This window comes from Pelmatolapia mariae, linkage group LG1, assembly GCF_036321145.2.
Source record: "Pelmatolapia mariae isolate MD_Pm_ZW linkage group LG1, Pm_UMD_F_2, whole genome shotgun sequence".
Taxonomy (NCBI): Eukaryota; Metazoa; Chordata; class Actinopteri; order Cichliformes; family Cichlidae; genus Pelmatolapia; species Pelmatolapia mariae.
In genome coordinates, this window is record NC_086227.1 from 14,226,390 (window position 1) to 14,242,125 (window position 15,736).

The window sequence follows — 15,736 nt, forward strand, 5'->3', positions numbered from 1 at the left end:
ATTGGAAGTAGAGCATTTTTCTGAAAACTGGTTGATGTTTAAGCTTGCTGTGTTTTGGTACTCAACAGTTAAATAATGAATGCATATATTTACTATATCTCTGCATAAATCAAAGATATGCTGATGTCAACTTAACTGTCCCGGAGCATATAAACGGCGACTTTAATTTTAAAATGTTCTTGATAATATACTTCATTCTAACAAGGGCAGGAAAAACCCTGACAATTCGAGTTATTATCTGTCTGGACCTTATCATTACGCAGCACTGTGGCATCCACACTTAGTCTCCATAGAATATCTGCTCAGTAAGTGAGCCTCCCATTTGTCAGACTGTAAATATTCAATAAATATCGAGTACCACTGTGTTTACCTTGCAGACCAAAGTGACAGAGCAGTCATCCCCAATCTGAAGTGATAGAAACTCACTAAAGTGGGGGCCTGTAGTGAAAAGAAACATGAGAGGAAGCCTTGAAAATGGACATAAGCTTTTATAAAACACTTGAGGAACCTTGTTATAAGCTGTATTAACTGATGTGTGGTTTTAACTTTGCAGCTCGAGAGTTTATGCAAAGATAGTCTACTTCTCTCCTCTATGCTCACTCATTAGTTATCTCCCGGGCAACATAGTGTTGTGCTGGTCTCAGGCTAAATTAAGAACAAAGCTCTTACAAGCTTAAAAGTGGATGATGTTTTGTATTTCTTACCCTCTTTGACTCTGATGTACTCTCTCTCCTCTGGAAATCAGCCTCAGCCAGTGCTGCCCTGAAAGCTACGTGCACATACAGACACACATAAACGGAGAATAATTAAAAGATCAAAGTGTTGCTATAGATTTTTTTTTTAGTGGTCCCCCATATGAGAGCAGAATCATAATTTATGAAATCAAGCATCTTTAGTTGAATCTTAGGGAGTCCTATAGACATGAAGTTCAAACCCTTCTCTACACTGATGGGCTCAATACATTTCCATAATGGGATCTCTAATGCAGCAGATGCTAAGTCTACTGTCATACCAAAAAGCCCATTCTATACACTCTCTGCTACATGTCTGTGTTTCTCCTGGCTTAGGCTTGACAGCATACCCCCTAATTAGTACGCTGAAAAATAAGAGGTTGTAATAAGTTCTTTCTGCACACATCCACTTAATATACATTTGTGGTTTGATACAACTGCAATCCAACCAAGAGAAAAAAAATTACAGTCCAGAGGTTATTGTTCTTTTTTTGTTGAATGTAGTCGGATACTGCAGGTTTTGTGGGGTCTGACTGGGTTGGAATCACATTTGAAAGGCTGATCGTAGGACAGGAGTAAACCTTGGCCCCTCTTACCATTTCCAATCAGAACCAGTGAGCTCTGTGCCTTTCCTCCTCCATCTGTGATCTGGCAGGTATATGTCCCCTCATTCTCCTCAGTGAAATGATCCATGATGAACTCAATGATCCCTGTAGCGACGTCATGACCCATCTTGTTGGGCTGCAGAAAAATAGAGTTGTAATTTTAAAAAGCCTACTTGACGACAGACTTTGTGAATATCATAACTTTTGTGTAGTTAAAAACAGCTGACTGAACTATTGTCTTGATAGAAAAGTAGGTTGTTCACCTTGAAGCTAGAATATAAATCATTCATCTCTTCTGTTTTTATTTGCAAGGTTCAATTAAATGGTTTAGTCCATACTTTGGGATCTTTCAGTTTGAGCCTCGCAAAAATTGCAGCTGAAAGAAGACTACCTGGCTAACTGATATATCATTTTCCGGACAGGAGAAGGGGAAGAGCTTAGGCAGGTGATGCAAAAGCAGGTAAGACTTTTTTTTGGGATCAAATAAAAAGAGAAATCTGCCCCTAAAAAAATAAAGAAATCAGAAATCTTCAAAGGCAGAAGAAGAAAGAAAAATAAAAGCATAAAAGAGGGAGAACGAGAAATGAAGTGAGCAGGTAAGACAGATTAAGACTCAGAGGAGAAAGTTTTAAAGAAGAGATTAAAAAGGACAAAGAGAGAGAAACTCAGAGAGATAGAAAGAGTCAGCCAAAGGTACCTACCTGGGTGTCTGATATCATAACTGAGCACCAGCATCTTTACCAACTCTATAAGGCACAGACACATTATTTTATAGACACAGACGTGCAGTTATCATACATGTGACATTTTATGCATTGGTCTAATTTTACCATTAGCTTCGATGAGGTACCAGATAAGTCAGGGAGAGGAAAATCAAGAAGCAAAAACATTAAAACTGAAGATTAAAGCTGAAAGAACGACATTACATTGTGACTCATAACTGGCCCTGAATGCTTACCCTGAAACACAGACTGTATTCTGAGTTGTTGTATTATTGGAGCCTCACCAAGTACCTGTGATATAACTGAAATAAATGAAACCTTGCGTGCTAGAAGTTCAGAAATTATTGCGAGTTACAGTGGAATAACTGTAGGCCGAATGGGAAGCAATCAGTGGAAGCCACTATTATAGCCTCGTAGCAAACTGGTGCAATAGAAGGAAAAGCGTTGTGAAGCTTTCTGACAGAAATCCTTTTGCCACGAAGATCTGGTGGTAAAACATGTTCAGTGCCCCAAGCTTGGAGAAATAATGCGCTCTGCTAGTATCATCAGATGTGTAATGAAATTGTTTGTTGCCTGGGTGCCAGGGTGATTGTTTTTAAGTATGCTCTCACTACTTTCATCTTTTATTGCATTCTACACACTGCCTTAGTTCTCCAATACAATTTTCTTTTGATTTTGGCTCAAGTCTGCGCTTTTGATGTAGTTATTAGGGTGTTGCTCTACAGCTGTTCAAATTTTCACGATCAAGGCATGAGTGGTATTTGCATGCAATAGTTTAACAGAGGTAGGAAACGGATATGGAATGCAAACTAATGCGATGAGATGATTAAGATAATAATGGCAACATCGCAAATTACCATATGTCAACAAGGGCAAATGAGCCATGAGTATAGAATACAAATAAACATAAACATGAGAGATTTCATTAAGTCTAAGTTGCAGATTCTCTTACAGATTTTCAAATTTTGCATGACAGTTGACTGGGTGCCTAAGCATCAGAGCCATCCTTACATAGCAATGAATAGAACCTACCTTCATTAGAGATTGTGTAGCTGGATGACACTCCCTCTGTGTTTGTGACAGAAACAGAATACGTCCCAAAGTCTTCCTTATCTGGGTTCTTGAAGATCAGCTTAGAGCTGCAGTGGAGGGCGGAAGAGAAACACAGACACACACAGTCAGAGAGATTGTTCAAGCTGAAATTGAATGCAACTGTTTGATGTCATATGCATGTCATATATGTGTGTGTGTGTGTGACTGTGGTCTTACTGGGTGCCCTCAGATTTAATCACTACCCCTTTAGAGAAATCTGTGATTTCTTTATAATCTTTCTTCCAGATGAACTTGGAGCCTTCGTTTATCTGGCAGGACTCGAATGACAGAACAATGTCACCTGACTTCTCATCCACCACACAGGACACCTCCTGGGAACCTTCAATACACAGACAAACATAGTTTTTAGACTAGCCATTTTTGTCTCCAGTTAATGCCCAGAAAGCCTAGACTGCTATTAATGTGATCTTTGATATTTGATGGATTGATAGCACGTGTCCACTCGCTCTTAAACTCTTGCCTTCACCACTGTCAACAATAGTGCAACACTCACTCAAAGCAAAACCATAGCACTTTGTATGCTTTACAAAGATACAAAGAGAAACTTGGAGACACATATTTATGAATTTTAACACCCTACATTTTAGGAAGGTATTCAGTTTCTGTCTGCTGTTAACCCTCTACTGCATGACTTTTTAATTTTTTGGGAAAAAATTATTTCTCCCTATTTTGGGGGAGCTTTAGGGTCCCTAATAATATATCAATCATAAAATTTGACACCCTGCCCCCCCCCAAACAGATATTGGTTTGTTGCTTCAAGGCAACACTGTGCAACAAGGGTAGTAAAATGCCAAGTTATTCTATAATAAGTTGTATTAGTACAACAAGGATGAACAAATAAATAAACAACAAATAAACAATGTAAACATTTCACAAACCAATAAAACACCAAAATGCATCCAACATTTGACCCTAACCCTATGCACGCGCGTGCGCGCGCACACACACACACACACACGCACGTTGTGTTTCCATCACTTTTGTGGACATTACATTAACTTACATTAATTTCCTGGAGACTTATCCTGACTCTACCCATCATAAGTCCCTGCCTGAACCTTATCCTAACCCTGACTCAAGCCTTCACCCTAAAATTGAATGATTTACCTTGCAATTTGTCCCCATAAAGTAGGCGAGACCTCACAATGTGAGTGTGTAAACAAATTTGTGTCCCCACAACAATAAGTAATACACGACCACACACACACACACAGCAATATTGGTATGGCAGGGATCAGGCCCACACAATGTGCTTACACATGGCCCACATACCGCAAAGAATGATGGCCCTTTGGTGGCCCAGACCTGGTTTGCCAGAGGTGGTCCACACATGGGCCAGCACAAGGCCAGTTTCAGACACCCTAGTCGTCCTGTGCTGGCCCATGTGTGGATTACCTCTGGCAAACCTGATCTGGGCCACCAAAGGGCCGTTATTCATTGCGGTATGTGGGCCATCTGTAGGTGGTATGCAGCCACGGGCCAGTTGTAGACACACTGCTGGCCCTGTGCTGGCCCAGAACAGTTTCAGCTCTGGCCTCAGATTTCACCATAATGTGTACCTTAATCAAGCCATGCAATAACAACATGTGCCAGAACATGCAAAACAGTGCAAAAGTAACATACCGAAACTGTTCAGACAGTGAATGGACTGATTTTTATATAGCGCTTTTCTACTCTCCCAGAAGTGCCGACTTGATACCAGATCCTGGCCAGACCTGCTTGCTATGTGGGCACTAACACACACACAGACACAGTTACTTTACCAACTGACCCCTGACCCCTGAGCTCCTAAGTGTCCCTCAAACCTCATTCAGGCATCCACTCCTCTACTTCACTGTCACTCCCTGAAAGCTCACTGTCCTTACTTTCTGAGGACAGAAAGTGCACATTCCCTTGGTTTCCTTGCATAAAAGGTATTTACATCCATGTCCTGTAATTATGAGTAGATTGTAAAGTAAAAAGCATTGACTATGATCATATAAATGCACACAAACACATCTCTACACACATATGCAAATGCACTATAGTGCCTGAAAAAAATTGGGCTAACTGCGCAGTGTTGCCTTGAGGCAACGAATGAAAATTAACAGTTTTACTATATAAATAAATTTAAAAAAGTAGAAAAAACAATCAAATATGCTTCTTAACATATTCATGCACATACAAGTATTTTTTAATATACATTTATTTCACTATAAACATGTAAAATAGTGATCTTTATCTTGCCTCTGAATGGAGACATCTCTCATGTACTGCAGCTTGCAGAAAGGGGTCCTGCCCCCCCCAAATATAAGTCACACCACCTTCAACTCATCATTTTATTGTAAAGAGATGTGCCTGGTAGCATTATTTGAAAAAAAAAAAGTTGTTTTTTTTTGAAGGGCCAGTGTAAGGCATAAAAATGTGGTTTGTTGCCTCAGGGCAACGCTATGCAGTAGAGGGTTAAATGTTACCTGCCACGGCCTTGGCAGTCACAGGGTCAGAGGCCATTGAGGCCATAACCACTCCTGCAGCATTGACTGCACGCACTCTGAACACATAGGTAGTGCCCACCTCCAGACCTGTTACCTAGGACACAAACAGACAATCTGTTGTTGCTAGGGGGAGTGGAGGTGTGAACGTCTGTAAATTGGTGTGGTAACTTTCAACCTGTGCAAAATTGACAGGTAAATAAATTATGACATAATAACAGCATATTCTATTCTGAATCTAACAATACTATTTATTTTGTTGATCACTTGGTGCTGTGAATAAATGTAAAATATATCATCCTTTAGCCCAGCAGCAGCTGGATCTATTATTATAATTCCCCTTCTTCTTTTAGGCAACATACCCTAAATATTAATAATGCATGAGTAATCCGTATTGTTTCAAAGCATATTTTTATTAGATCACTAAATGGTCTTTGTGTTATTATAATTACTCTTGTCTTATTTTACTTTACTGACTTTCCATTATCACACATAAGGTGATTCACCTTTAAAAGATTTCTTAAAAAAACAAACAAACAAAAAAAATCCATCGGCCCGATGGCCAGTCCAGCTATGCTCAAGCCCCCCCCCCCTGCACGTGCGTGATGGAATTTCAAAGTGTTCAACGGCCATTCCACGATCTCTCGGGGGTGAGGTGAGCAAAAAAAAACCTACTCAGCCCTGCACTGTTTTGTTTTTTTATGTTAAAATGCGTGTTTGACATTTAAATTCATATGCCCAGTGCTTTTAAAGTTAACGGAGTTCAAAAAAAGAGGGGGAAAAAGAATAACCTTTAATTTGCTAGAGCTAGTGCTGCAATCTGAATCCTAACGGGCAAAATTGCCCGTTTGCCACTCAATTTTAGCCGTTGGGCCGCATCCCTCTGAGGATCCGGTAGGCCAGGGGTCACTAACAGGCGGACCGGGGTCCGAGTCCGGACCCAGACGCCATCCTATGTGGACCTAGACTTATAGTTAACAAAATATTAAATTATATTTAATTTTGACGGGGCGATACAATTTTAAGCGGTAACGTTACATTGTATTAGACCAGGGCCGTGCAGAGACGTTTAAATGGGCGCTGTAACAACTTCTACTGTTATAACTTGCACATTACTTTTCTCAGCTTATATATACACTAACTTATTGAAAGTTACATGTCTACTTTTTTAATGCACAGGTACAATAAACAATCTGCACTTTTCTAATTATTCTAAATATTCTTAACTATTTAAACATCTTTCAGTATCCTGCTCTGTTTGCACACTATGTGTACGCTAATTTAAACAACTGTACTGTACTCTGCTCTGGTAACTATTGACTATGTGCACGAGAAAATGCTAACTTCCTGGTTTGAGGCCGGATGTGGGGTTGCACATTTCCGGTAGCTTTACTTTGCGGTAAATCGCTACTGCTAAGATATACTCCAAAATCATGTCCAAAACTTGAAAACGGAAAGATTGCGTTAAGTTCCAAAGAGCAGAAGGTGGGAACACTCACCACTGTTGTGTCACAAAAAATCTAATGATAGATTTTGATGTTTAACCACTTAAGCCCCACGTCTCCGGTACCGGGGGCAAAAAGGAGGAGATCACGTTTAATCGGTTATAACGCGGGTTGAGAAATATAAGTCCAGACATGTGTGGTATCCACAGAAACCTCATAATCTCAGCTAAAATGTCATATAAACCATTTCTACAACCACCAAACACACCGAAAATAAGCCGCGATTAAACGAGCAGTTACGTAAATGCGCAGAAGTCCGCTAAACACACAAAACCGAACCAGAAATTCTTCAGACTTCATAAAAGTAACCGGTTAAAGATAGGCTGGTTAGCTCCCAGAGCCATCACTGACTCCACACACCAAGTTTCACCACGATCAGACCAAAATTCACTGAATTAGCCGCAAAAGAAGACCACAAAAACACACAGCGGCGCAAATGCGCTAAGACAGAAATTGGCTTACCGTCCCGATTATTTTCGCCGGTAGCCGGTAACCACGTGATTGACGTTTAAAGAGTTTAGATCGATCGGTTGTTTGCATCACTCAACACAAGCAGAACTGCATCACTGCAGCATAAGACACATCGTCCACATTCAGAAGCACATCTCTGTATAGTGACTGGTCTTATTCTTTAAACAGGCAAATGTTCAGCATTCAAACTACAGGTGAACAACAGTCAGATGTTTCCCGTTATGTCGATATCAGCGAGTCAAGTACACACCTACACAGCATGTTAACAAACCGTGAAAAAAAGCCACACAAAAAATGAACGATTGCTGGTGAGGGTTTCTATACATTAGTATGTATGAAGGGTATGTTGTGACTTACCTTCTAAATTAAAAAGTGCAGTACTGGATGTCCACGATGTCCACGCATCAAAAAAATAAAATTGGCTACTTGATTTCACCTATCGCTGGTTATTTTTAGAACATAACACCCGCAATAAACGAGGGACAGCTGAGAAATATAACATTTGAATCCCTTTTCTCTTTTGCTCCGAGGCGTGGGGGCAAAATATCGACAAGTCCATGAACATCATTTACAGTTATATTGGGTAAATGACCAAGACATCTATAGAAATGTAAATCGACGCTTAATTCATTCATTTGGTTAACTTCTTTTGGACATTAAACAGGGCGCGAATAGGACACCGGAAACAAAGCTCCACACAGGATTTTCCGCACCGGAACTAGCATATGCTATCGTGCACATAGTCAATTGTCCATGATGTAAATATGTAAAAATTGTGCTTCTGTTCTGTGTCCTGCTCTGTTTGTATATGTGTGTTTTTGCTGCTGATACAACCAAATTTCCCCTTGTGGGACAAGTGTCATCCTTTAAAAAACTTACTTACGAAAACGGTCCCGCCCCAAAACGTGCAATAAAAATATTATATATTCATATTTTTTTCCACTTTAAATTGGTCAGTCTTTTAAAACTACTTCTGCCTGAAATATTCATATAAAGTTTTAATTATATTTTCGTTGTTTTAACCCTTTAAATCCCAGTTTAATTACATGAGGGCCCTGTTTTTTTAGCCCCCAAAAACAAAAAGACTAAATATTTTCCATAAAATACATTTGAAGTAATATTTGATTATTATTATAATTAGGCCTTTAGATGGGTCAAAGATTGGCACTAACATTCATTTTGATCGAGCATTATTTTTTGCAGCACCATAGTAAATTATAATAAAACGGTATGTTATGTTTTTAGTTTTCACATACTAAGTGCTTATTACCTCGTTGTTTTCTAAAATAAAATTACAAGAATATGTTAATAACAATACAAGATCACTTTGAACCAGAAAAATATTTATTTCAGAAGGATGAATATGAACAGTTATGTTATCGGGAATCGACAAAACTTATGATTTCCGCTGCCAGCGCGCCGCCTCCAGGGGTCTGCCTCCAGCTGGCTACCGGCTGCCTCTACCTGGCTGCCGCGGTGTGTCGTTCCGCGGTGAGTTTCCCTGGCCAAGTTTGGTTTTCCCTGTGTAGGGAGCACAGGCTGAGATCACTAAATCACGCAGAAACAGTATTCCACAATTTTTATTTATTTATACAAACACTTCTAATTATGACGTTTTACGCCTGAAACTTTGGAGAGTTTAGTTCTTTATACAGAAAAGTTACAGCAGGATATAAATAATTATCAGGCAAAAATGTCCTTCGTTTATTACAATAATCCCATCCGAACGTGAGAACACTAAAATATAAAATGTTTTGTAACCCCGAAAACTGAATCGTAATGCAACAACACTACTAATGTTTTGTAACCAAAACATCCCACACCTCGCTGCGTCATCGACGCATGTGCCATCATCTGTCGGGGTAGCGACCTACACGCAATGTCCGATCCCACACAATAAATCTATCGTTTTCTTTTGTAACCGTCAAACTGACTGGTAATAATAATACACATTTGTCATGAAACCAAAACATGGGCGTCACGATCGTGACGCAGGTGACGTGTTCTGTCGGTAGCTACCTACACGACAGTTCGACATGCCCGATCCCACGCAATAAATCGTAGTAATAATAGTTTTCTTTTGTAACCTCAAACTGACTGGATACTAATTTTCAAATAACGAAAACATTGCAGAGGGGGGGGTTTGTCACCGGCGAATAGCGCTGCGCCATCGCGATGGAGGAGAGCATCGCCGAAGTCGATGGCGGATCATTGTCCGCGGGTGACCAAAATACTTTTAAATTTTTCAAAAATCACCCTGTTACTGTTTCATTCATCTCCCTTTCGCTCCCAATTTTAAAATGAGTGGCAAAGGTGCTTTTTTTTACCGTTTTTTTTGCGATCCATGTGCCTTTCCGGAGGATCGGCGATGCGCGCTGGCCACTTCCGCCGTCAAAAATAAGTACTTCCGGGGGCACAAGCTGGTTTTTCCACCACAACGGCACTGAAAAATTAACTCGAAGCCATAATAGTCTAATTTGGTTTTGGTTCCAGCTTTTATATTCATTCTGTTTGTAATGCATTGTGGCCTAAGAGAAAAGACGGAAAAAAGGTGTGTGTGTGTGTGTGCGCGCGCGCGCGTGTGTGTGCGTGTGTCATTTTTTTTTTTTTTTTTTTTAGCCATAAAGACCTTTATTTTATTTTTTAAAACATACACGCCATTGTCTAAGACTGTTACTGACACAAAATTGTCATTTATTTGAGCAGAAAGTCTATGGAATAAATACGGAATTTACTGCGTTTCACCCACTTGCCCAAAAGTGGGAAAATGGCGCCACCTGGTGGACAAATAAAAAAATTACAATTTCAAGGCCCTGAGTCTAAAAAGAAATAAATAAAAATACATAATAATAATTTTGGGATGAAAAATAGCGTTTATGATGGTTGTCAATGGGCCGAAAACGGTCCCTAGGGTGATCAGTGTGAGTATTTTTGCTGCTCAGCCATTTTAGGCTGATTTAATAAAATCAGACTGAAATTTTAAAAATTTTTAAAAAACCAAACCGTTTGGTAAGTTTGGCTATATTACACCCAACACAGTGGAAATGGCTTTCATATGAAGAAACAAAGTGGCACAAAAAGGGCCCAGTATGACACAAGGGTTAAAGGATTATTCTATTCTATTCTATCCTATTCTTTACTTCTGTGTGATACTGATTTTTTTTCCTTTCTTTTTCATGTTGGATCGTTTTGAATGAAGAAGAAAAATGGAAAGGTATTTTTATGAATTGTGTGCTCATTTATTCCTTCTGGATGTTCTTTGTATTAATAAAAAAGCATGTAGGATTTCATACATTTATAGAATTTCGACCAAAACAAAGTAAACTATTCTAGTTGGTTAGTCAGGCTGCAAGTACTTCTCAATTTTAGTAAGAATGATTGATTATCATTTTCTTTTCCCTCAGAAAACAAAGCGGCGATAAAGGTAAGAAAAACTATTGCAAAAAACTTCTGCAGTGTCTTCTCAGTTCAGTTTCAGTTTTATTTGTCATATGCAAGTTAGCACAGGGTCAACATCGCAATGAAATGTGTTTGACGAGCAGCGGTCTCTCAGCAGCATGATACAGTAGGAAAAAAATATAATAAAATATAATATAATAAAATAAAATAAAATAGAAAAATAGTAAAGAGCAAAATATTAGAGAGACATGGTAAAAGAGAAAAGATGACTAAATATATATGTATCTATAAATATAAATATATGTACACTAGTGATTAAATAAGAAAATCTTGAAAAGAAATATGACAGGAGGGCAGATGGGATATTGCACAGGAATGAGCAGCAGAAATTTACAGTATTGCACTTTTTAAATATAAACTACAATAACAATAAAGTGAAGTGACCAGTGCAGATTAATCAGAGTACTTGTGAAGCTGCAGGGTAGCTTCTGAGTCCTGTGTTGTGTGTGTTTAAGTGTTGTGGTTGAGGTGTCGTATGGCTTGGTGGTAAAAACTGTTTTTAAGTCTTGTAGTCCGAGCAGACAGACTCCTGTAACGTCTGCCAGATGGTAACAAGGAGAACAGCTGATGTGCTGGGTGGCTGTGGTCCTTGATGATGCTGTGTGCTTTACGGAGGCATCGCTGGTGATAAATGTTCTGAATGGCAGGAAGCCTCGTGCCAGTGATGTGCTCTGCTGCCTTCACCACCCTCTGTAGTGATTTACGGCTGCTGGCAGAGCAGCTTCTGTACCAAACTGTGATGCAGCTCGTCAGCAAGCTCTCAATTGCACACCTGTAGAAATTTGAGATGATGCTGGCGTTCATGCCAAACTTCCTCAGCCTCCTAGGAAGTAAAGCCGCTGGCGAGCTTTCCTGATAGCAGTGTCTGTGTGAAGGGTCCAGGAGAAGTCCTCAGTGATGTTGACTCCAAGGAACTTGAAGCTGCTGACCCTTTCGACCTTGACACCGTTGATGTGGATGGGCTGGTGTTCCCTGACTGGTCGTTTCCGGTAGTCCACTATCATTTCTCTAGTTTTGCTGATGTTGAGAGTCAGGTTATTTTCCAGGCACCACTCGTACAGTGCCATCACCTCCTCTCTATAGGCCGTCTCATCATTACCTGTGATGAGGCCTATGATGGTTGTGTCATTAGCAAACTTGATGATGATGTTGGACTCATGTTTAGCAACACAGTCGTGTGTGAACAGGGAATATAGGAGGGGGCTAAGCACACAACCCTGGGGCGTACCTGTGTTAAGGATGAGTGATGAGGAAGTGTGCTTACCAACTCTCACCACTTGGGGCCTGTTTGTGAGGAAGTTTAGAATCCATCTGCAGATCGGTGTTCCCAGCCCAAGGTCGACGAGCTTCGTGGCAAGTTTTGAGGGGATGATGGTGTTAAATGCCGAGCTGTAGTCGATGAAGAGCATTCTTGCATATGTATTCCCTTTCTCCAGGTGAGTGAGGGTGGTGTGTGTTGCCAGGGCGATGGCATCCTCTGTGGCTCTGTTTGTCCGATAGGCAAACTGAAGAGGGTCCAGTGTGTCAGGGAGGGAGGAGCAGATGTGACCTTTGACCAGCCGCTCCAGGCACTTCATGATGACGGATGTCAGTGCAACAGGACGGTAGTCATTCAGACAGGAGACCACTGATTTTTTGGGAACGGGAATGATGGTGGATGCTTTGAGGGACGTGGGGACCACTGACTGCCTCAGGGAGAGGTTGAAGATGTTGGTGAACACCTCTGCCAGCTCGTCTGCACACACTCTGAGTAGCCGGCCTGGGATGCCGTCCGGTCCTAGGGCTTTGTGAGGATTGACCTTTTTAAAGGTCCATCTCACAGCTTCTGTTTTCAGAGTTAAAGTTGCAGCCTCACTGTCCTCCTGAGGGTAGAGGATCTGCTCTCTGTTGTCTGCATCAAAACGAGCATAGAAGTTGTTAAGCTCGTCTGCGAGAGATGCAGTGGGCTGAACACTGACTGTGTTGACCTTCTTGTAGTCAGTGATGCAGCGCAGTCCATTCCACAGTCGCCTGGTGTCAAAGCTGTGGTAGCTGGACTCCATTTTGTCCCTGTAGTCCTTTCTGGCCTTTTTTATGGACTTTTTATGGACTTTTATGGACTCTCATCATCTGCTTTAAGGTTTATTGTTCTAAAAAATAAGTAATAATCTTTACTTTTGTGTTGACAAAGATAATTTTACTGTGTAAAATTAGTCAAATGAAGATTTTTTTAAGCTTTACTATAACTGAACTCGCATTTTAAAAAAAACCCTTTTTTGCTCTTTGGTCAAAGGCTCAGAAATGAGCTGCATGTTTCTGGGCCTTTAGCCATGAAACATGCAGCTTTGAATAATAATTTACACCTGAGTTGTCAGTCCATGTTGTATGAAAACATTTTTTCAAAGTGTTAGATTTCTTGATATAAAATTTCCATTTCCAATGCAGGAATAAAACATGTATTAACACAGACTTTGCTACTCTCTTCAAAGTTGCTAAGAATAAAAAGTCAATAATAAACCACAACACCAATATAAAGATTTAAACTTTAGATAATCTCTCATGTGAATTTTCATTTCAGAAAAAAGGCGAGCTGCTCCCCGGCTCTACCGGCTGAAGGGTGCAATCAGGTAAGTTAGTATCTATTCAGCACTAAAAGGTTTTTGTCAGCTTAATTTAACTTGCAGTACTTCCGGTAACTTCTGTCAGTTAGACAGTAATTATGCCAAATAAAGGACAGTAATTTGAATTGATTACCCTCATGCTGTATAACAGTTCTGTAACATTCTGTTTGCAGTTCCGTCAGTCTGGAAAAATCACACCCATCAGATTCACATTGATGTGATAGTTACATGTTTGCTCACTGTTTTTTCTCATGTCTGCAGACTCAAACAGTACCTCCAGCTGTGGAAGTTACAGCCCCCGCCGGGCGAAGCGGACCGGCGGGACTATGTAGCCTACGTCCGGGTATGTGTGGGATGAGAAAAGAAGTTATTACACCATCAGTTTCATTGTCCTGGGCAGCAATGTTTGTTGGAAGTACTTATGTGGGTTTTTTTTAATGTGTTTTTTTCAGGAGGAGCTCGCAAATGGCCGGGTGCCTGTAAGTATTTCTCCAGGGTTTTTTTTTCAATTATATATATATATATATATATATAAACCTTCCATTTATTTCTTAATCTGCTGTTTTGTTTGTTTGTTTAGAAACAAACTTGGAAACCCCCCCAGCCAAAGTAAGTACCTATGCAGTAGTAGCACCCAGATTTTCAGCATAATGGTATTTTGCATTGCATTGCTGTTTTGATGCAGTTTTCTGTCTTCATTTATGTTGGAAGTGATAAGTAGAGCCGTACGTTTTAATTTTTTTCAGAAATCTCTCAGTCAGACCGTGGTTTATCATGTTTAGGTGGAAACTAGTGAGCTAACTTCACGAAGCTCTTGACTACTTAAGTATTCTTTTTAAGATTCAAGATTAAGAATCTTGAATCCTCACCCTTCTTGAGCTTCTCGAGTGATGTTGCGATCACTTGGTATACAGTGGCTTGCAAAAGTATTCGGCCCCCTTGAACTTTTCCACATTTTGTCACATTAAAGCCACAAACATGAATCAATTTTATTGGAATTCCACGTGAAAGACCAATACAAAGTGGTGTAGACTTGAGAAGTGGAACGAAAATCATACATGATTCCAAACATTTTTTACAAATAAATAAAGTGGGGTGTGCGTAATTATTCAGCCCCCTGAGTCAATACTTTGTAGAACTACCTTTTGCTGCAATTACAGCTGACAGTCTTTTAAGGTATGTCTCTACAAGCTTTGCACATCTAGAGACTGAAATCCTTGCCCATTCTTCTTTGCAAAACAGCTCCAGCTGAGTCAGATTAGATGGACAGCGTTTGTGAACAGCAGTTTTCAGATGTTGCCACAGATTCTCGATTGGATTTAGATCTGGACTTTGACTGGGTCATTCTAACACATGGACATGTTTTGTTTTAAACCATTCCATTGTTGCCCTGGCTTTATGTTCAGGGTCGTTGTCCTGCTGGAAGGTGAACGTCCGCCCCAGTCTCAAGTCTTTTGCAGACTCCAAGAGGTTTTCTTCCAAGATTGCCCTGTATTTGGCTCCATCCATCTTCCCATCAACTCTGACCAGCTTCCCTGTCCCTGCTGAAGAGAAGCACCCCCAGAGCATGATGCTGCCACCACCATATTTGACAGTGGGGATGGTGTGTTCAGAGTGATGTGCAGTGTGGACAGATTCCCCCACCTTAGCTGTAGATCTTTGCAGCTTGTCCAGAGTCACCATGGGCCTCTTGGCTGCATTTCTGATCAGCGCTCTCCTTGTTCGGCCTGTGAGTTTAGGTGGACGGCCTTGTCTTGGTAGGTTTACAGTTGTGCCATACTCCTTCCATTTCGGAATGATGGCTTGAACAGTGCTCCGTGGGATGTTCAAGGCTTGGGAAATCTTTTTGTAGCCTAAGCCTGCTTTAAATTTCTCAATAACTTTATCCCTGACCTGTCTGGTGTGTTCTTTGGACTTCATGGTGTTGTTGCTCCCAATATTCTCTTAGACAGCCTCTGAGGCCGTCACAGAGCAGCTGTATTTGTACTGACATTAGATTACACACAGGTGCACTCTATTTAGTCATTAGCACTCATCAGGCAATGTCTATGGGCAATTG

The 15,736-nt window shown here is 40.5% G+C and overlaps 1 protein-coding gene and 1 long non-coding RNA gene across 2 annotated transcripts; one reads left to right on the forward strand and one right to left on the reverse strand.

Annotated features, from left to right (window-relative positions):
- Positions 1–368: 368 nt before the first annotated feature.
- On the reverse strand, positions 369–10,054 carry LOC134627163 (myomesin-2-like). The gene is made up of 7 exons (XM_065471836.1): positions 9,946–10,054; positions 3,328–3,490; positions 3,091–3,197; positions 2,038–2,082; positions 1,328–1,472; positions 705–769; positions 369–438 (listed from the first exon to the last, which is right to left on the reverse strand). The coding sequence occupies exons 1-5, from the start codon at positions 9,962–9,964 to the stop codon at positions 1,453–1,455; spliced, it is 354 nt and encodes a 117-aa protein (XP_065327908.1). The 5' UTR covers positions 9,965–10,054; the 3' UTR covers positions 369–438; positions 705–769; positions 1,328–1,452.
- Positions 10,055–13,632: 3,578 nt separating this feature from the next.
- Positions 13,633–14,286, forward strand: LOC134636498 (uncharacterized). The gene is made up of 4 exons (XR_010095017.1): positions 13,633–13,683; positions 13,939–14,020; positions 14,130–14,156; positions 14,258–14,286. It is a non-coding gene; the product is annotated as an uncharacterized LOC134636498 (long non-coding RNA).
- Positions 14,287–15,736: the final 1,450 nt, after the last annotated feature.

Bases quoted from the DNA above. Each gene is read 5' to 3' on its own strand.
- LOC134627163 (XM_065471836.1), bottom strand. The intron at 3,198-3,327 runs GTAAGACCACAG...CCTCCACTGCAG, and splicing joins ATTAAATCTGAGGGCACCCA to CTCTAAGCTGATCTTCAAGA. The intron at 2,083-3,090 runs GTAGGTTCTATT...TGTGCCTTATAG, and splicing joins CTACACAATCTCTAATGAAG to AGTTGGTAAAGATGCTGGTG.